The following is a 21,483-nucleotide window of genomic DNA, read 5'->3' as shown; positions in this document are numbered from 1 at the left end:
AGTTTTCTTTGGATAGTTGGCTAAGTCTTCCTACAACCTCTAAAAGCTTTGTAAAATACTTTCACTACAATTGTTCACATGGCCGAATCGGTCAGAGAAACCATCAGGTCTATTTTTCCTCGGAGGCATCTCTTCTAGAGCCCTCAATCATCATGCTCCAGTCTAGACTGAGTTGTTCCCTCAGCCAGTGGCATAGCTGGGCTCCTAAAACCTTCCTTCTCCTGTGTTGGATTCTCTGTAGCCTAGATCCCTTTTATGTCCTCTTTCTTGATTTGCTCCCTTGTTTTGGTGGGATATTCTTCAAGGAACTTCCTAAGGAAAAGTGTATGGAAGATGTATGGGTCCAGCAGGAGACAGAAACCACACAGTAATTTAAACAAGGGAAACTGAATCTAAAGAACTATTAAGATCTGATAGGAGAGTAACTATAAAGATGCAAAGAGAGCTCTGAAGGGTATCCTGAGGCTGAGGGAGAGCATTCAAGAAAGGGAAAGCTTGGAAGGGGGAGCCCTTCCCCAGCCTGGGATCCAGACCTTGCTGGAGAAGGTGTGGTGGCAGCTCACGGATGGAGATCACCAGGTTGCCCAGGCCAGAGCCAAGCAGAAGCAACCTTCCACAGTGCTGGTGAGCCACAGATGGGCAGGTGCCCAGAGGGAACGGGGGCACCAATGCAGGCATGAGGGCCAGAGTGAACAGTGTTTGCCTTGGGAGGGTTGCAAGAAACAAACTTCTGGGGTGCAGGCAACAGCAGCCAACAGGCAGGAGCCCAGAAAGAGTCAGGGTGCGCAGGCGTGAGGATGGAGTCTGTGGTGTCCACATCGGGAGACCACAGGATGGTAGTCACTGGGCCTGGACCAGGGCTATGAGATCACCGTGAAGTCACTGGGGCAGAGTATCACCCAAGGTCCTCACACACTCAGGACGCTGTTCAACTGTGCAACAGAAGCCAGAAACAGAGCAAAAATGCAACTGCCAGAACCAGGAAGAGAAGCCTCCTTCTTCCTGCAAGGTGCCTCCAGCGCCTCCTACTGACAAAGCTTAACACTGTGCTCTCTGTAAAGGAGGAGGAATGCTTAAAGAATCCAGATCATTCTCGCAAGCAGGCATCAAGAGCTGGGAGGCATAAATTGAGAGCTGAGAAGCATAAACTGATAACAGAAGGGAAACTTCCTAATATTTCATTTGTCTGATATATTTTTATTCAATTTTCACCCTTGCTAATGGTTTTAATTGAATTTCTCAGAATTGCTTCATGATCTTCTTGCTTCCCTGTTGCTGTTGAGATGTCTGATCACATTTGGATTCAAGTACTTTGAGTCTGGTATCAATTTTCCTCGTTGGGAGCTTTTAGAATTTCTTTTGTTTCCTTGGTGTTCTGAAGTTTCAAGACAAGCCTGGGTCGGGTCTTTTTCATTTCCTTATAGGAATTTCATTCTGTTATTTCTTTGAAAACCTCCTCCCCTCCATGATCTCTTTCTGGAACCCCTATTTGCTAGATATCAGCCTCCTGGATTGTGTTTCTACATTTCTGGTTCCTTCTCTCCCATCATCCATTTCTTTGTCTTTCTACTTTGCTGTCTGGAAGGTTTCTTCATTTTCTATATTTCAACTCATTTACTGATTTTTAAGTGTTCTGCTATCCTGTTTTTTATTTAACAAGAACTCTTTCTTGCTCTAATTGCCCCCTCCTTTGCAAATAACATGTTGTCCTTGTTTCATGGATGCAAATCTAATCTCTTAATTCTGAGGATATCAATCCTCATTGAATTTTTTTTTTCTGTTCCCCGCATTAGCCATTTCCTCTGAGTTCATTCTTTTCCTCTTGATAATCTTGGATTCCCACTCTCCCATTAGAGACTTCCTCGAAAGTTTAGTAATCTTCTGCTGTCTCTTCATATTTAAGAGTGGGTGATAATCAGAAGTTCCATCTGTGCCTGGGGTGGTGTGGCAGGTGGGCATCTGTTGGATGGTGAGTTCCTCTGGGGATCTAGGTTCTAGCTGCTTGTTTTCTGGAGCTGAGCAGAGAAAGCATTGCTGGGGGTGTGACAGAGGTGACTGTAGTCCACCTAATGGTTCAGTACACAGATTTTCACCTAAACTTAGTCTCAGATGCAAGCCTCATCCCAGCCTCTGTGACTGGTACTTCCTAATTCAGAGTCTCTCTGGCTTAGTTTACCCAGGGATCGCTGCCCCCCACCCCAATCTCTTGTCCTTAAATAAGACAGAGGTAATTGGCTGACTGTGCTGGGTGAGCTGGGAATCTGGGCTTCTAGGTGAGTCATACTCTCCACTTCACTCTTGCCTTCTGTTTCAACTGGTGCCTCCAATTCCTGGCTTCTCTGAGTTCCACTGTCAGCTTGATTCTCGTCCTTCTCTGTCTTCAGGCACTGTGGTTTGAGCCTCTCTGCTCTGCAAGGTCATATACCATGTCTCCATTTGTTTCCTGTCCTCATGTATTGTGGTTCAAGGGTACAGATGTCTCCCAGCTTCATCTGAACAGAATATGCTTCTGCTGTGTGTCTTCATTGCTTTTTTAGAGCATTTCCAATAGGAAAGAATTCAAAAGTCTTTATTTTGCCACCTTAAAACCAGTACTCCCACGTTTTTTCATTCAATCATCTTGACATCTCAAAGAAGTGGGTCTCAATATCCCCAATTTATAGAAGGGGAAATTAAACTTGAGGCTTTAATTCAGTGAGACCCTTGAGTACTATGAGCTAGGAGAGGATTCAGTAATGGACAGGTAGAGATGGTTCCTGGCTTCAGGGGGCTTCCAGTTTGGTGAATTTGATCATATAAAGAGGGAATTAGCGTGTGAAGCCAGCCCGCTGTGTGAAGCCTGTGGTGACAGTGTGCTATCTGTAGCAGTAAGAGTAGGAGCCCATCTCCTGAGAGAGCAGGGAGGGAAGGCCTTCTGAGAAAGCAGAAGGTAGAGGTGACAGGTGAAAGGTGCCTGAACCTCCCTGCTGATTACACATCGCCGAGGGCCTGACCACCTCATCATTGCTTTCCAAGCCCTTTGGAAGGTCTTTTTCTACTGAGCTGGTGTTTCTCAACTCTGGGCTGCTCTCCTCTTTTTAGCTGCCAGGCTGAGCCTGACCCCTTAGCACACATCATACATAACATTGCCCAAGTCATGAAAGAAAGTTGGTCTTACGATATCAAGATCATGGGCAGATGGGGAAAAGCAGTACCAGAAGCCCAAGGGACCTGAGTCTGAATCCTTGTCTTGCCACTTACTAGCTGTGTGACCCTGAGCAAGTTACTGAACCTCTCTGAGCCTCTTTCCTCATCCAGAAAAAGAGAATATGATAATAATGACCTCGTAAGATGATTGTGGGGACTGGAGATAATGTACGTAAGGCACCTCATAAATCGCCGAGCAGATGCTTGCACAGCAAGTGCTCGGTCCTAGTTAGTGGACGTCATCGTTAGCACCCTTACCTTGACTTCCTGGTGTTTGGCCTTCTCGAGCATGCGGAGTGCTCGCTGGTGGGCGGCCTCGAGCTGAGCTTTCGCCACCTGATTCTGCTGGACGGTCTCCTGGAGCTCGCGCCGCAGCTGCTCCCGCTCGCAGTCGGACAGCTGCCTGAGTTCCCGCAGGTCCTCCCTGTAGTTGCTGGTGCACTGCTCCAGAGCCTGCTGCATCTGCGAGACCTGCCCGCCAGAGCATCCGACCTCAGGCTGTGCCCCTCACCACGCCTGGGATTTTCTTTAAACATAAAAGCTTTCTGAACATCTCTGCAGCCCAGCTGAGCCTCCTCTACCCAAGGGAACTCTGAGGGGGGTAGAAGCTGCAAGCGTAAAGAATCCGGGGACAGCCAGCCCTCCTGGGGGCTCCTCAGCTAGAGCCATGGATGCCAGGGAACAGGGAAGAAGGGCTGGAACGTATGCCACCCAAGAGAAATCAAGAGACCAGAAAACCCTCCAAAGTTCTACACAGCGGCCTCCCTTGCATGCCCCCCCGTGCCCAAATCTCGCTTTCTTACAGAAGTTTTCCCTGACAACCCTATTTGGCATTATACGCACCCTCTCATCACCAGACAGCTTCCCAATCTCCTTCATCCTGCTCTGTTTTTTCTTTTTCCTGAAGCCCTTAACATTTTCTAATATACTATGTGCTTTGCTTATTTCTTATGTCTAGTATTTTTTGTCTGTATCTACATCCTCTGCTAAAATACAAGCCCTGTAATGCAGGACTTTTGTCTGGTTTGTTCACTGACGATATCCAAGCACTCAGAAGAGTTCCAGGCTCCTAGCAGGTGCTCAGGAGCCATAGCAGGTGTTGAATGAATAAACAAACAGAATCAAGAATCCCACCTCGCCCTGGACCTGGAATACCCTCCCCAGCTTGAACAAGAATCAGGCACTGCATGCATTTGCAAGGTTGTCTGCAAGAATAAGGAAGAGGTAGGGTCTCACTCAGCATGAGGGTGCATCCCCACCACGGCTGTCCTTCTACCTGGGCTTGCAATCTGGCCTTCTGGCTCTGCCACTCCTCCTGCAGACGCTGGATTTCCGGTGCCTTCTCCTTCAGCAAAGAGCCCAGCGGAGGCTGCAGGTCACCTCCCTCCTTGAGGGGCACTTCGATCCTTTGAAGATATGGAGGTCAAAATCACAACAGATCCCAGGCTGGAAATGACATGGTCACCCTGATAACATCTCAGCCACTCGGGCTGGGAGGAGGGAGCTCCGATGGCGGCTAGTGGAATGAGAGACATCTCACTTGGACTTTAAAAAGCCACTTGACTACAAATTCTCAGTGCTATTGCACTTGGGATACTGTCAAGATTCAGCTGGAATCACCCAGTATCTGTTCTAGTGGGTGCTTAATAAATGATGATTAACTGTCAGAATGACTGAGAGCTTAGAGTTACTTATATGGGGTCCCTGGGGGCTTCAAAAGAAGAGGTCTCTGTGGTCTAATTTCACAACTTTTCCTGCATATGGGAAAAAATAACAAAACAATGATGCTTTACTTGAATACAGTACTTTACACTTTTCAAAGCACACTCAAAAAACTTTTACTGGCTGTTCCCAGCTATAGATAGGAGGATTATAAATAGGCCTTTTTGTGTGTGTAGCAAGAACAAGACAATGCTGGTTTAAAGCTCCAGTAGTTTCTGCATTCTAGAAGAGATGCTGAGAAATATTTTTGGAGGAGACTTTCCTGTACTCAGTTCTGTGCTTTTAAACCAGCTGAGAAATTCAAATGTGATTGGTTGAGATTGTAAAGTTAAGTATTTATCCTGTTTAACAGTGCAAAAGGATGCCACATGGTGGGCATCTGTGCCAAGGTTGCTGGGACTCAATGACGTTTTGCTTCCTCTGGCAGACATCAGGCCACAGGACCAGAGGTTAGGGAGTTAGGGCCCTGGACTGTGAAGAAAGGCCATGATAAGAAGGACTCTGGCTTGGCAGAGGTGAAAAGGCCCAGCAACATGGACAGAGGGGACCCTTGAAAAGAAGGGCAGGATACTAAGGGCAGCACAGCAAAGTGGTTAAGAGCATGGACACTAGAGCCAGATCGCCCAGGTTCAAATTCCAGCTCTACTACACTGGTTATGTGACCTTGGCTGAGCTCTTCAAAGTGTCTGGGTTTCCTCTCCCATAACATGGGGTTAATAATAGTACCTTTCACACAGATTGTTACAAAGCTTAATAGAGTAAATATCTTAAAAAATGCTTAACACTACGTCTGGCACATAGTAATAATCACATAAAAAATTAATCAAACATTTAATAAAGTGAGAAGTTTTCTTTCTCTGCATCCTAATTCTCTTAGGTTATCCTCAAACTTTTGGAAGCTATGCTAAACATAACCATATTTAAGGAACAATAAAGGGGAGATACCTTGGTCTGAGCTCTGGTTAGGAGAAGCCAGAGGTGATAAACAGTGAAGCAGTCTAGAGCAAGAATGGTAAGTGACACTACCAGGCCGGATGTGTGGAACAGGTAAACTTTCCCTGGGGAGAGGACCAGACTTTCTCCCAGGGCTCAGTTATTATTTTAAAAAATGTTTTATTGAGGTAAATTTTACAGTATTGAAATTATGTGTACAATTCAATGAGTTTTGACAAATACACACAACCATAAAAACAACACCCCAATCAAAATATAGAACGTGTCCATTACCCAAAAACTTCCCTGCACCCTCTTCCAGTCAATCCACCATCCACAGGCAGCCAACGCTTTGATTTCCATCACCATAGATTAGTTTTGCCTGATCTTAAGCGTCATACAAATAGAATCACGTGGTACTCCATAATGTCTCTGGAATTCAACCACATTGTTGCAAATGTCAGTAGTTCATACTTTTGGCTGCTGAGTAGTATTTCATTACCTGAATACACCATGATTTGTGTATCCATTTTCCTACTGATAAACAGCATTTCAGCTGCTTTCACTTCTGGATTATTATGAATAAAGCTGTTAGAAATATTCTTGTACAAATATTTTTGTGGATATATGTTTCCATTTCTTTTGCTTAAATACCTAGAATTGGAATTGCTGGTAGGTATATGCTTAATTTTTTAGGAAACTATCAAATGGTTTTCCAAAGTGGTTGTACCATTTTACACTCCCAGGAGCAATGCATGAGAGTTCCAATCACTCTACATCACTGCCAACATTTTGTGCTGTCAGTCTTTTAATTTTAGCCATTCTGGTAGGTGGGAAATGGTATTTCCTTTTGGTTTTAAGTTGCACTTCACTGATGACTAATGATGTTGAGTACATATTCATGTGCTTATGGGCCATTCATATATCTTTTTTATGGAAGTGTCTGTTCAAGCATTTTGTCCATTTAAAAAATACGCTTGTCTTTTTATTGTTGATTTATAGGTCTGTGGCTTGTCTATTCATTTTCTCACTGGCATTTTTTTAATGAGCATAAATTTTAATTTAGATGAAGACCAATTTATCAATTGTTTTTGATGATTAGTATTTTCATGTCCTAAGAAATCATTTCCTACCCCAAATTTTCAAAGATATTCTCCTATGTATTATAGTTTTAACTTTATGTTTAGATCTATGGAACATCTCAAATTAATTTTTATGCACGGGGTGAGGTAGAGGTTGAAGTTTATTTCTTCTCATATGTTTATCCAGTTCCAACACCATTCGTTGAAAAACTTTTCCTCTCCCTATTAAATTGCCTCAGCACCTTTAAGAAAAATTAATCTAACATCTTTGTGCAGGTCTATTTCCAGAACCTTCATTGTTTTTCATGGATATATTTGTCTATCTATATACTGATACCATATAGTCTTTATTACTCTAGCTTCATAATGTCTTAAAATCAGGAAAGCCTGAGTCCTCCAGCTATGTTCTTCAAGATTCTTCTTTTATCTAGGTCCTTTGCTTTTCCATATCAATATTCAGAACAGCTTATTTATTCCTACAAATAGAGCTATTGGGATTTTATATGGGATTGAACTGAGTCTATAGCTCAATTCAGAGTAAATTGAGATCTTAACAACATTGAATATTTCAATCATGATCATTCTGTCTGTAAATAAAGATTTATTCCTTATTTAAAGGAAGATTTATTCTTCCTTTCTAATTTGTAGCTCTTTTTCTTGCTTTATAGGACTGGCTAGGACCTTCACGACAATGTTAGGTAGTGAAAGCAGAATTTTTGCCTTGTTCCAAATTTTAGGAGGAACGTGTTCAACATTTCACCATTATGCATGTTTACATAGTTTATCATAGATGATCTTTTTCAGGGTGAAGAAATTCTCTTCTATTCATGGACTGAAGAGTTTTTATCACAAAAGGATGTTAAATTTTGTCAAATGCTTTTGTGCATCTATTGATATGATTCTTTTTTTTAAATAATTTTTTTAATTAATTAATTTATTTTTATTTTTGGCTTCCTTGGGTCTTTGTTGCTGCACGCAGGCTTTTCTCTAGTTGCGGCGAGCAGGGGTTACTCTTCACTGAGGTTCGCGGCCTTCTCACTGGGTGGCTTCTCTTGTTGCAGAGCACGGGCTCTAGGCACGCGGGCTTCAGTAGTTGTGGCACTCGGGCTCAGCAGTTGTGGCTCACGGACTCTAGAGCGCAGGCTGAGTAGTTGTGGCGCACAAACTTAGTTGCTCTGTGACATGTGGGATCTTCCTGGACCAGGGCTCGACCCTGTGTCCCCTGCGCTGGCAGGCGGATTCTTAACCACTGAGCCACCAGGGAAGTTCCGATATGATTCTTTTTTCCCTTTATTTTTTAATGTGATGAATTACATGATTGCCATTCAAATGTTAAACCAACCACGCATTCCTGGGATAAATTCTACTTGGTCATGATGTATTATTCTTTTTATATATTGCTTGATTTTATTTTCAAACATTTTGTTGAGGATTTTGCATTCATGAAGAATATTAGTTTGTCTATATTGCTGAATGTTTTAGGTGCCTTGAAAAAACTTTATTCTGCAGTCGTTCAGCATATTGTCTATACGTATCAATTAGATTTAGTTAAAGTGTAGTTCAAATCTTCTGTGTCCTTACTGATATTAGTCTAATCATTCAATCAAATACTCAGAAAAGGGTGTCAAAATCTCCAAATGTGATTGAGAATTTCTCCCTTTAGTTCTCTCAGTATTTGCTTCATTATTTTTAAAGCTTTGTTATTAGGTAATACAGATTTAGGGTTGTTATGTCCTCCAGATGAATTGACCCCTTTACCATTATGAAATATCCCATTTTAATCCCTGATAATACTCCTTGTTCTGAAGTCTACTGTGATATGAATATAGCCACATTAGCATCCTTATGTTTCATATTTGCATGGTATGTCTACCCCTACCCTTTTACCTTCAAACCTATCTGTGCCTGTATTAGGGCTGCCATGCAAAATACCACAGACTGGGTTGCTTAAAAAGCAGAAACTCATTTTCTCGTACTTCTGAAGGCTCGAAGTCCATGATCGTGTCAGCAGGTTTGGTTTCGCTAAACCTTCTTCTAAGGCTTCTATTCTTCTGAAGCTTGCAGATAGCTAACTTCCTTCACCTTGTGTCCCCATGTGATTGTCCCTCTGTTGGCATTACCAGTGTGCTAATCTCCTCTTCTTATAAGGACATACTGGGTGAGGGTCAATCTGATGACCCCATTTAACTCAATCATCTATTTAAAGCCCTATCTCTAAATACATTCACATTCTAACATATTGGGGGTTAGGGCCGCAACATATGAATTTGGGGGGCGGGGCACAATTCAGCCAATAACAGTGTCTTTATGCTTAAATATCTCTCTTGCAGACAGCATATAGTAATGTCTTATCTTTTTACCCTCTCTGGCAATCTCTTTCTTTTTACTGATGTCTTTGTTTCATTTACATAGTAATTATTGAAATGACTGGGTTTAAGTCTACATCTTCCTATTTGTTTTCTATTTGCCCAATCATTTTTCTTATTGTTCCTCTGTTCTTCTTTTTCTATCTTCTTACCTGACAAATATATTTTAGGATTCCATTTTAGTTCTTTTATTGGATTTTTTTTAGCTCTTCTTTGTATTCATGTTTAATGTTGCTCTATGGATTACAATTTCTATCCTTAACTTATCACAGCCTACTTAGAGTTAATATTTCACCTCTTCATATAAGTCCCTTATAACACAATAACTCCATTAATCCCTGTTCTTTGCGCTAGTGTGGTCATATATTATTCAACTACATGCATTATGAACTCCATAATACAATGTTTCTTTTATTATTATTATCAAGCTGTTAGATGTCTTTTAAAGAAATTAAGAGAAGGAAAAACAGTAGTTTGTTATATTTACCTATACATTTACCATTTCTGATGCTCTTCGTTTTCTCCTGTAGATCCAAGTTTAAATTTGGTATAATTTCCTTTCAGCTTCAATAAATTCCATTGCCATTTATCATACTGCAGCTTAGCTGGTGAAAAATTCTCTTAGCTTTTATATACCTGAAAATGTTCTATTTCAGTCTCATTTTTGAAGGATATTTTCACTGGATTTAAAATTTGGACTTGACAGATTGTGGGGTTTTTTTCCTTTTAGTACTTTAATGATATTGCTCCATAGTTTTCTGGCTTTCAGAAGAAAATAAGGCTGGAAGGCTGATGAGAAGTCAATTGCCATCAGTATTTATGAAAAGTCAACTGTCCCCTGTATGTAATTTGTCTTTTTAAAAAGCTGATTGCTTTAAGATTTTGGGGGGATATATTTTTTTTCAGCAGATTTTCTGTGGTGTAGCCAGGCATTGTTATCTTTGGATTTATTCTGTGGGGAGTTCACGGAGCTTCTTGAGTATGTAAGTTGATGTCCCACACCAGTTTGGGGGAATTTTCAGTCATTATTTTTCCAAATATTTTTTCCTCCTCCATTTTCTTTCCCTTTATTCTCTTGGGCTCCAAACACATGCATATTAGACCATTTCATATTGTCCCACAAGTCACGAAGAATCTCTTCATTTTTAAAAAATCTTTTTTCCCCTAATTCTCTGAACAAGACAGTTTCTACTGATCTGTCTTCAAGCCACTAACTTTTCTTTCATGGTTTTAACTTGCTGTTAAGCCCATCCAATGAGGTTTTCATTATGGATATTGTACTTTACAGTTTTAGAATTTCCGTTTGTTTCAAGGTTTTCATTTCTCTGCTGAAATTCCCTATTTGTTCACTCATTATAACAATCTTTTCCTTTATGTCCCTGAACATAGCTCATACAACTGCTTTCAAGTCCTTGGCTGCTAATTCCAATATCTAGGTCATTTTAGGCTTTATTGGCTGATTTTTTTCTTGATTACAGGTTGCACTGTTCTGCTTCCTTCCATGTCTCATAATGTTTTCATCAAATGCTCAATATTGTGGATAATACAATGTAGGGAGTCTGTATTATGAATTCCTTTCAAAAGTGTTGAGTTTTGTTATGACAGCCAGTTAAATTACTGAAGGCTCTTTCTGATCCTTTTATGCTGGGATTTGTCTTTTGTTAGAGCATGTATATTTCAACATTGTCCTTTGTTCTAGGGTATGGCCCTTACCCTATGGGGTATGTTTCTTACTCCTAAAGTCTTACTTTTCTGAGGTCTCAACTAAATGCTCAGAGAGCTCAGAAAGGCTTTTTTATTCTGGCTGAGCTGAGACTCCAATGTCTGCTAGCATTGCATCTCTGGTATCTTCATTTTCCTCAGCACCATGGCAGCAGCACACTCCTAGGCCTCGTGGAGTCTCATCTTGTTCATGCTCACTCAAGCCCCTGGCAAGGACCTATGGAAAACTCTCATAGATTTCTGCCCTCTATCCCCCCCACATAGGATCCTCTCTTTTGGTACCCTACCTTACAAAGTCCAGCTGCTTTAGCAGCCCTGAGCCCTGACATCTGCCTGCTCAGCTCAGCTTGCCTCCAATCCTCTGCACTGTGGTTGGCACTGTCCCCAGGGAGAGAGGCAGGAGCAAATGTGGGGTGATTATGGGATTCAACTCATGTTTCCCTTCTGAAGGACATGGTCCTTCTCTGCATATTGTCCTATTACTCAAAAGAGCTGTCTCATATATTTTGCTCAGTTTATAGTTGTTTACAGAACGAGGGCAAGTCTAGTACCAGTTACCCTGTCATGCCTGGAAGTGGAAGTTTCAGTCCTTATTATTGAGTATTAAAGGAGAGAGTGACCTTGGAAAAGTAGAAAAACTGTGGAACTTCATGTGGCATATAAGAACAGCTGCCCTAAGTTGAGATGTAGTTAAAAGCATGAGTTCTGGAGCCAGAGAAACTATCATCTGGATCCTACCATCTACTGGCAGTGTGAGCAGATGGGCAAGTTACTGAACCTCTCTGTTCTTCAGTTTCCCTCATCTTTAAAATGAAGTACTTCAGGGACTTCCCGGGTGGTGCAGTGATTAAGAATCCACCTGCCAATGCAGGGGACACGGGTTTGAGCCCTGGTCTGGGAAGATCCCACATGCCATGGAGCAACTAAGCCCGCGTGCCACAACTACTGAGCCTGCGCTCTAGAGCCTGTAAGCCATAACTACTGAGCCCACGTGCCACAAATACTGAAGCCCGCGAGCCTAGAGCCCATGCTCCACAACAAGAGAAGCCACTGCAATGAGAAGTCCGCGCATCGCAATGAAGAGTAGCCCCAGCTTGCCACAGCTAGAGAAAGCCCACGCGCAGCAGCAAAGACCCAACACAGCCAAAAATAAATAAATAAATTTTTTAAAAAATAAAATAAAATGAAGTACTTCAATAATGGTGTCTACCTAATGAATATGAAATGGGTTAATCCAACATTCAGTAAATATTCAATTTTCATCATCATCATTATTCCCTGGAACACCACTAATGGGAATTCCCCTCTCTTACTCCATTTTATTGCCCCAAATTCCCTCATATCCTAAAAACCTGATCTTATCCTACCATCTCTCACAAAGCAAGCCATAGCTAACTCTCCTGACTCCCCCAGCTCCCTCTGAAGTTGATTCTGACCTGCTACCCCCCACCTTAAATCAACAGCCAATGGAAAAGCCACCTCCCTCTTAGAGCCACCATGCCAAAAGTTCCCTGACGAGCATCCTTCAAGGGGTTAACTACTGAATACGCAGCCTCACCCCTTAAAGGAGCCAATGCGTTTGTTCTGTCCTACAGCCTCTAACCTTGGATCTTTCTATTCCTTTCCCATCACTGCTTAGTCCTTACACTCCCACTAAAACCACTGTGGAAGAAGCTTAGAGACCCCACACCTCCTCATTTGGTTCTAGAGTTGAGGAACCCCTTTATCAATATAGGTATGTGGGAGAAAAAGACAAGTCTGTTGTGACCACCACTGCTGTTGCTCTGCCCAGCATCTTCTCCTTGGGGAAGCCTTTCCTCTTTCCATGGTGGTCCTGTTTAGTCCACAGGGTTTGGGTGCAGCTAACTCTGCCCTCATCATTAGCTGGTGCATCATTAGCAGGGAAGGGCATGTGACACATACCTGGCCAATCAGAGCCAGACATCTCCTTGGCCAGAAAGACTGGCTCAGGGATGCACATGTGCCCCAAGCTGGGCCCCTTAGAAACCTCTTTGAAATTCCCGCCAGTATTTTCACAGTAAAGATGATTTCTTTCCCTTTGGAATTGTGAGTTTTAAACAGGACAAGATCTGTGGCTACCAGTGGTAAGTGACAGTACCAGGATTTAGTCTGGAGGCCTGACTCCAGAGTCTGTGCTCTTTAACTTCTATGGTTCTACACCTCATAGATCCTGAGACAGAATCTGGAGGGACCTGTGGAAGTATTATTAGCTGGAGAGTTCACTGGACTATAGAGTACCTGACACTGCCATTGATATGATTTAGGAGTGTAGGCTCTGCTTCCTCAATGCTATGTTATAAATGTTTCTGTCCCCTCAAAATTCATATTTTGAAGCCTATTGCCCAATATAATGGTATTAAGAAATGAGGCCTTTGGATTCTTTACAGACCTAGAACAAAAAAATCTTAAAATTTGTATGGAGACACAAAAGACACTGAATAGCCAAAGCAGTCTTGAGGGAAAAGAACAGAGCTGGAGGGATCAGATTCCCTGACTTCAGACTATACTACAAAGCTACAGTAATCAAGACAATATGGTACTGGCACAAAGACAGAAATATAGATCAATGGAACAGGATAGAAAGCCCAGAGATAAACCCACGCACCTATGGTCAATTAATCTATGACAAAGGAGGCAAGGATATACAATGGAGAAAAGACAGTCTCTTCAATAAGTGGTGCTGGGAAAACTGGACAGATACATGTAAAAGAATGAAATTAGAACACTCCCTAACACCATACACAAAAAAAAACTCAAAATGGATTAGAGACCTAAATGTAAGTCCAGACACTATAAAACTCTTAGAGGAAAACATAGGAAGAACACTCTTTGACATAAATTACAGCAAGATCTTTTTTGATCCACCTCCTAGAGTAATGGAAATAAAAACAAAAATAAACAAATGGGACCTAATGAAACTTAAAAGCTTTTGCAAAGCAAAGGAAACTACAAACAAGACGAATAGACAATCCTCAGAATGGGAGGAAATATTTGCAAATGAATCAACGGACAAAGGATTAATCTCCAAAATATATAAACAGCTCATGCAGCTCAATATTAAAAAAACAAACAACTCAATCCAAAACTGGGCAGAAGACCTAAATAGACATTTCTCCAAAGAAGACATACAGATGGCCAAGAATCACATGAAAAGCTGCTCTACATCACTAATTATTAGAGAAATGCAAATCAAAACTACCATGAGGTATCACCTCACACCAGTCAGAATGGGCATCATCAGAAAATCTACAAACAATAAATGCTGGAGAGGGTGTGGAGAAAAGGGAACCCTCTTCCACTGTTGGTGGGAATGTAAATTGATACAGCCACTATGGAGAACAGTATGGAGGTTCCTTAAAAAATAAAAATAGAATTACCATATGACCCAGCAATCGCACTACTGGGCATACACCCAGAAAAAAACATAATTCAAAAAGACACATGCACCCCAATGTTCATTGCAGCACTATTTACAATAGCCAGGACATGGAAACAACCTAAGTGTCCATCGACAGATGAGTGGATAAAGAAGATGTGGTACATATATACAATGGAATATTACTCAGCCATAAAAAGGAACGAAATTGAGTCATTTGTAGAGACGTGGATGGATCTAGAGACTGTCATACAGTGTGAAGTAAGTCAGAAAGAGAAAAACAAATATCGTATATTAATGCATATATGTGGAACCTAGAAAAATGGTACAATTTTTGCAGGGCAGAAATTGAGATACAGATGTGCAGAACAAACATATGGACACCAAGGGGGGAAAGTGGCAGTGGGGGGGTGGTGGTGGGATGAATTGGGAGATTGGGATTGACATGTATACACTAATATGTATAAAGTGGATAACTAATAAGAACCTGCTGTATAAAAAAATAAATAAAATAAAATTCAATAAATAAATAAATGTGAATACCCACTTAATAAAAAGAAAAAAAGAAAAAAAAAAGACATGAGGGCTTTGGAAAGTGATTAGGTCATGAGGGTGAAACCCTCATGCATGGGATTAGTGCCTTTATAAAAGAGACCCTAGACAACTCCCTTGCCCTTCCACCTTGTGAAGACACAGTGAAAAGATGCCTTCTATAAGCCAGAAAGTGAGCCCTCACCAGACACAGAATCTGCCATCATCCTGACCTTCTACTTTCCAGCCTCCAGAACCATAGAAATAAATTTCTGTTGCTCATAAGCTACTGCCAGGCAGTCCGAATGGACTATGACAACCAACTACTTGAAGAGCTGCCAGATGGTAGCATGGCTTCCATGTCATCTGTCAGGATCCCACACAGCCGTTGATTAGTGTGGGGCAGTGGATTATAACTGTGGTGGCCTCAGAATCACCTGGGAAGCTTTCTCCAAAGACATAGGGCTGGGATGTACCCAGACCCACTGTATCAGAATCTTGTGAGGTGGTGTGACAGATCATTATTGTTCAGCAAATATTCACTCTCCCCTTCCTCTGCCTTGTGTGATGCTATGGATTGAACCGTGTCTCCCCAAATTTACATGTTGAAGCTCCAATCACCAACGGTGGTATTTGGAAATAAGGCCATGGGAGGTAATTAGGTCAGGCCAGTGGAGCCCTCATGGTGAGATTAGTGCCCTTATAAGAACAGACACAAGAGAGACCTCCTCCCACACTGTCTGCCGCCTTTCTCTTCACTATCTGAGGACACAAGAAGAAGATGGCCATGTGCAAACCAGGAAGAGAGTTCTCACCAGGAAGTGAATGGACCAGCACCTTGATCTTGGACTCCCCAGCCTCCAGAACTGTGAGAAATAAACTTCTATTGTATGGTATTTTATTATAGCAGCCCAAGCTAACTAAGACATTTGGCAAGCATATTCTCCTCTGCCTAGGGATATTAGTTTTGGTGATGTGACTTGCTTTGGCCAATGGAATGTGGGTAAAAATGAGAGAATGCAGTTCTGAGTGTAGGCTTTAAGAGGCATTGCATGTTTCCATCAGCTTTTTTGAGTTTCTTCCCTTTACCATGACAACAACATGCCCTGGAGAGGCTAATCCATCAGTCTTGGTCCCAGCATGGGAAGGCATCTGAGCAGACTTAAACTCTACCCATGGTTTGGGGCAGAGCAATAACAGCTGACTCCCAGTCAGGAGCCAAGCTCACATAAAAATAGCAGAGCTTGGCAGAGCCAAGAATAAAGATAGCTGACCTATGAGCTAAAACCCCCGATATTTTGGGAATGTTGGTTACAACAGCAAAAGCTGACTAATATAGGTGATAAAGGTAGGAGATTTCCACTCAGTGACTAAGCTCCCTCATCTCCCTTACTTAGTTAAGAACACTTGGAAGAATAGGGAGAGAGGTTTGGGGCCAGTCCAAGTCTGTCTGAATTTGGGGCAGTTTATTAACCCTTTTGAGTTTCAGGTTCTTAATATACAAAATGGTCCCTCTGGGTTGTTGTGACAATTAAATAAGATAATTCAGGTAAAGTCCATAGCTGTGCTGGAGGCATGCAAGACATGTCTGTTCCCTCCCTAAGCATCATGCAGGGGGCGGTGATAAACACGTGAGGACAGAATGAATGAATGAATGAATCCTTCCAAGTCTGAGTCCTCATTCACTGGAGCCCTCAGAAGCCTGCCTGTCCTCCTGTACCTTTCCTCTTCGTCGCTGTTGGTTCCTTCTTCAGCTGCTAACTTATCTTGAAACTCTTCTCCTCTGGGCAGAGTCTGAGAAGGTTCATTCGGCCTCAAGCATGGATCCTAAGGCAAAAACAGTTGCAAGATGAGACAAAGTACAGTTCTCCGAGTCAACCTGTGGTTTATCAAACCAGAGAGTGGAGGAGAAAGAGCCCCCTGCAATCCAGTGGCAGTGCCCAGCTCGCAGGCCTGTGATGATTCAGTGCTGAGCCCCCTGCCTTGCTTAGGAGCAGTGTCAGCCCTTATCCCTGTGTCCTGTTTCCAGTCTACCAAGCATGTCACACAGCTGACGAAATTAAACCACGGAGAGAGGAAGTAGCTTGTCCAGGGTTCCCACCAGTGAGGAGTGGAAATGAAATGCCATCGGGGAATCTGACCCTGCTGTGGGGATCTGAGAACAGTGCCAGCAACAGCCACTGGTCTATAAGTGGGAGCAACTGGTATTATTATTATACCCATTTTACAGGTGGCAGTCTGCTACATCCTATCACACAGGATCAGAAAACATGGAACTTGACCAGAAGCTTTGAGAAATGGGGTATGGTGGGAGGACAATATGGAAACCATGAGGTAATAATGAGGCTTCGGAATTTTCTATGAGGTTGAATTTGTTCATTATCATTTCCCCTTTCTGCAGAGATAGAAAGGTGAAGACTTTCTTATTTTGATTTTTCTACTTGTTACAGTAACCACTGTCCATGGAAAACAGGGTAAGACAGGCTAGGACAGATTTCTTTGTTGAGAAATCTCATTAAATATTAATAAATTGCAACCTGCGCTTCCTGCTAACTATGTGCCTGGCCTTGAGCCAGTCTTGTCTTTTTTTCTGGACCTGAGCTTCATCAGCTGTAAAACAAAGGGGTTGGTTACATCTGTGGTTTTCAAACTGTGCTCCAGGGACCCTGGGAGATGCCCTCGGGGGTGAGAGGGGCAAAGCTGAGGCTGGAAGATGGGGCTTTGGGCTTCCCTCCCCACTTGACACAGAATGAAACTGCTTTGGTTGCCTTCCATGTACTCTAATGTCTATGAAAGGCCACCAGTGTCAAGGCCAATGATGACCTCCATGTTGCCAAATCCAATGGTCACTCCTCGGGCCTCAGCTAACAGGACCTCTCTGCAGAACTGGAAATATCTGATCACTCCCTCCTCCATGCAGCCCCCTCTCCTGGGTTTCCGCCTCTCTTGCAGCTGCTCCTTTTCTGTCTCCTCTGTTAAAACCTCCTCCTTCCCTGCCCTAGACCTCAGTCCTTGGACTTCTCTTCTCTCTCTCACTCCCTAGTGTCTCATCTAATTCCATGGATACTGATGACAAACAAATTTATCTCTATTTCCAAGTTTCCCCCTAAAGTCTGTACTTGTATATCCAACTGCCCTCCAGATATCTCTTGGATGCTTAATAAGCTTCTCAAAACTGTCACACGTCCAGAACTGAACTTTTGGTCTCACTTCCTCCCAATGACAAGCGTATACCTGCCTCAGGGCCTTTGCACTGGTTGTTCCCGCCGCCTGCAATGCTCTACCCTGTGATATTTATGTGCTTCCTCACTTCAGTCACCACCACCAAGAATCCTTCCCTTGTTTAAAGCTTGGGCTCTGGCAGCAGACTGCCTATGTTTAAATCCCAGTTCTTCTTATTGATGACGTAACTTTGGGAAAATTACTTAGGTTGTCATGAGGATTAAATGCATGTAAATGTAAACGACTGTAACATCCTTGGAAGAGTATTAGCTACACAGTAAGTACTCAAAATAACATTCCCCAGGATTATTCTCTGACTACCCTTCTCTAAAATAACACCCTCTCTCACTTTTTTTCCCACCTTGTTGTATGACCTCACTGTTTGTTTTCCGGTGACGTTAATTGTCTACATTTTTATTCTGGTTCCCTCACTGGAAGGTAAGCCCCATGAGGGCAGGGACTCTGCTCTGTTCACCATTGTTTTCCTGGTTCCGAGGACAGTGTGTGGCACGTGGTTACGCTCAGTAAACATGACATAAATAAACCCAAATAACTCACGGGCCACTCTAGGACAGCAGGAGGACCATTTTCTCCCACACTCACCCCGCGCTCCCATCACGTCCCCTGGGGGGGGCAACAGCTGGGACTAACTGCACTTCTCGTGAGAAATCTGCAGGGCACGCAGCTGGAGGGTGTGGGTGTAGGGATGGTTGTGGCCCAAACTTTGGGTGTTTTCCAGCTCTGCTCAGGAGCCCTTAGTGCCTTCATAATTCTTAAGTTCCGAGAACTTTGTGGTGTGTCTAAGTGGGACAAAATCTTGATCCCATATGATGTTGGACCCCTCCAAAGAATCAGGGTGGAGGGGCATTTGGGAAGTGACTGCCCACCCCTGCCCGGAGGACCTGTCCAGAGTGCCCAGCAGCACAGCTTGTTAGAGGCTAAGGGGCCATTCTGCCTCCACAGCCATTCTACCTAAGCCCTTGTCTTCCCTTTGGGGGTGATGTGTTCTGAGCCAACGTAGTTAAGTCAGAGCTACATTTCCCAGGATTCCCTTCCCTGCATATTCTGGGCCAGCTGACTTTGTGCAAGGTCTGGAAGATGAGCACAAAGCAGCAGCCTTTATCTTTCTAAGCCTCTGGATGCCTGATGCAGGGCGCCAGGTGTGGCTGGAGCTCACGCGCACTGTCACCAATCTGCTGGCTCAGCTTGGTGGACTGGGCAGTTTGGGAGCTCTCAGCTCTTCCGCCTCCTGCTGGACCATCCCTAGGCTTCTCCATGTCCTGGGCCAAGGGCACATTTGGCTCTATGATGAAGGATGCCAGACTCTCCCACAGGTCACACGTATCACCAAAGCTGGAGCTTCATCAGTCTCAGAAACCGACACTGTTCCAGCTCAGTTTCAGGGTTGCATTCACCCTTGGTCTTCCCCATTCTACACCTGTCCTTCTTTCCTTCTGGCTGCCTGCCCTGCTTTAGGCCCACTTTAAGCCCCACACCAGATTCGGGAGCAACAGTTGTACATAAAATTTAGCTGGCTCCCACAATTATGTCAGGTTATTTCCCAAAAGGAATTCCATATTCTATATCATTTCTAGTAATATGTTCCTCTGATCAAACCCTAACTGATGCACACTCTTTAATCTCCAGACCCCACTTATTCTTCAAAGCTCTACTCAACTGTCACTTCCTCCATGAAGCCTTCACAATCTCTTTTGTTGCAATTACACTCTTTCTTCTCAAAGTTCCCATAACAATTATTTTGGTACCATAATTTGTTCACAGTATTTACTGGTCATTTACTACGTTCCAGGCACTGTTCCAGGACACAGCAATAAATGAAACAGACAAAAGTTTTTCTGCTTTGTATTAGTTATAGAAGTGTTCTCTCTCTCCCATTCTGGAATATAAATGAGGGTAAAAGTCATCCCAGATATAGTTTTCAAATTGTTATAAGTCCTACAGCCAGTAACTAAGAACGTTCAGCATGGCCATTTTCCATTACCTGAATCTTCTCTCTTCAGTGTTTGTAACTGGACACTGAAGTCTAACTGGTTGACATGTGCTAGGTGCAGGACCCAGTGAGTTTGGTTCATTGCTGTGCACTTTCAAAAATGATGTCACTGATCAGCTTACAACCTCCACGTGGACCTGAGGCTAAAAGGACCACCTTTGCCTTGTACTTTCAGGAATTTTGGGCATTGAAGTATCTTGGAGCTCTCCAATTCTTATAAAGCCCAGAAGCAAAGAACATAATCTAAGCAAAAGAGCTTTGTGAGACAACTGTTATAAACACATGTTCTGTATAATGTGGGGAAAATTGCACAGTAAATATGGAACAACAACAAAAAAATCAGAATAGCATAATACTACACTATAAATACATACATGATGATCAAAGTTAATTAGGTCCAGGTTTCAAAAGGAAAATGGAAGGTTACAAGGAAATTTTAGTAAATACAAAGCACAAAATATGTGGCCAAAACAATCTAAATGGTACCAGTAATCACAATAAATAAGAATTGGCTCAATTCAACATGAACATCTCTACCCTGGTAAAAGGAATCATTCACTAAAAAGCTCTAATAACGAAATTGTAGGCACCTAACAACAGAGACTGAAAACATAAGGCAAAATGTACAGAAATGTAGGGAGAAATAAGCAAATTTATAGTGGGAGATTTTAATGCATACCTCTCAGAGACTCATATATCAGGTACATAAAATGAGCTAGGATATGAAAGATTTGAACAAGAGTAACAAGCTAAGCCTAATAGCTAAAAAAGAATAGTAATCACTGCTAATGTTTATATGATGCTTAGTGTGCACCAGGCCCTCAACTCTCTGAGGTGTGAATCATTCCATTTTAAAGGTGATGAAACTGAAGCAGGAAAGGATATGTACCTTGCCCCTGGTCATACAGTGAATATATCACAGAACTAGAATTCAAATATATAAACTTTAACAACCAAACTGAGACTACTTCTTTGCTATCACATAGGAAACATTGAAAAAAAACTGACCCCACAGCAGGCTACAAAGCAAATCTCAACATAGTTCAGAGTGTTGACATTCTACATATCATATTATCTAATGACAATGCAATAAAATTAGAAAACAATAAGAAAGTAGGTTTAAAAATGAGACAAACTTCAAAACTCTGGGATACAGCTAAAGATATATACTTAGAGGGAAATTCATAGCCTTAAATGTATTTATTAGAGAACATTTAAGAAGTTAGAAAAAGGATAACATAATAAACCTAAAGTAAGTAGAAGGAAAGAGGTATGAAAGACAAAATTAAAGACATACAAAAAGATAGATCT

At 42.4% G+C, this 21,483-nt stretch overlaps 1 protein-coding gene across 6 annotated transcripts in view; it reads right to left on the bottom strand.

Annotated features, from left to right (window-relative positions):
* FAM184B (family with sequence similarity 184 member B) overlaps positions 1-21,483 on the bottom strand; it is a 123,454-nt gene that overhangs the window by 22,855 nt on the left and 79,116 nt on the right. For all 6 annotated transcript variants that reach the window (XM_082462621.1, XM_082462622.1, XM_082462625.1 and 3 more), the window contains exons 8-10: positions 16,660-16,766; positions 4,463-4,592; positions 3,445-3,657 (exon numbers count right to left, since the gene is read on the bottom strand). In XM_082462621.1, the coding sequence (XP_082318747.1) occupies positions 3,445-3,657; positions 4,463-4,592; positions 16,660-16,766 (450 nt within the window). The remainder of the gene's footprint in view (positions 1-3,444; positions 3,658-4,462; positions 4,593-16,659; positions 16,767-21,483) is intronic.

This window comes from Balaenoptera physalus (assembly GCF_965194825.1).
Source record: "Balaenoptera physalus genome assembly, chromosome: 5".
Taxonomy (NCBI): domain Eukaryota; kingdom Metazoa; phylum Chordata; class Mammalia; order Artiodactyla; family Balaenopteridae; genus Balaenoptera; species Balaenoptera physalus.
This window is presented reverse-complemented; position numbering and strand designations above follow the sequence as displayed.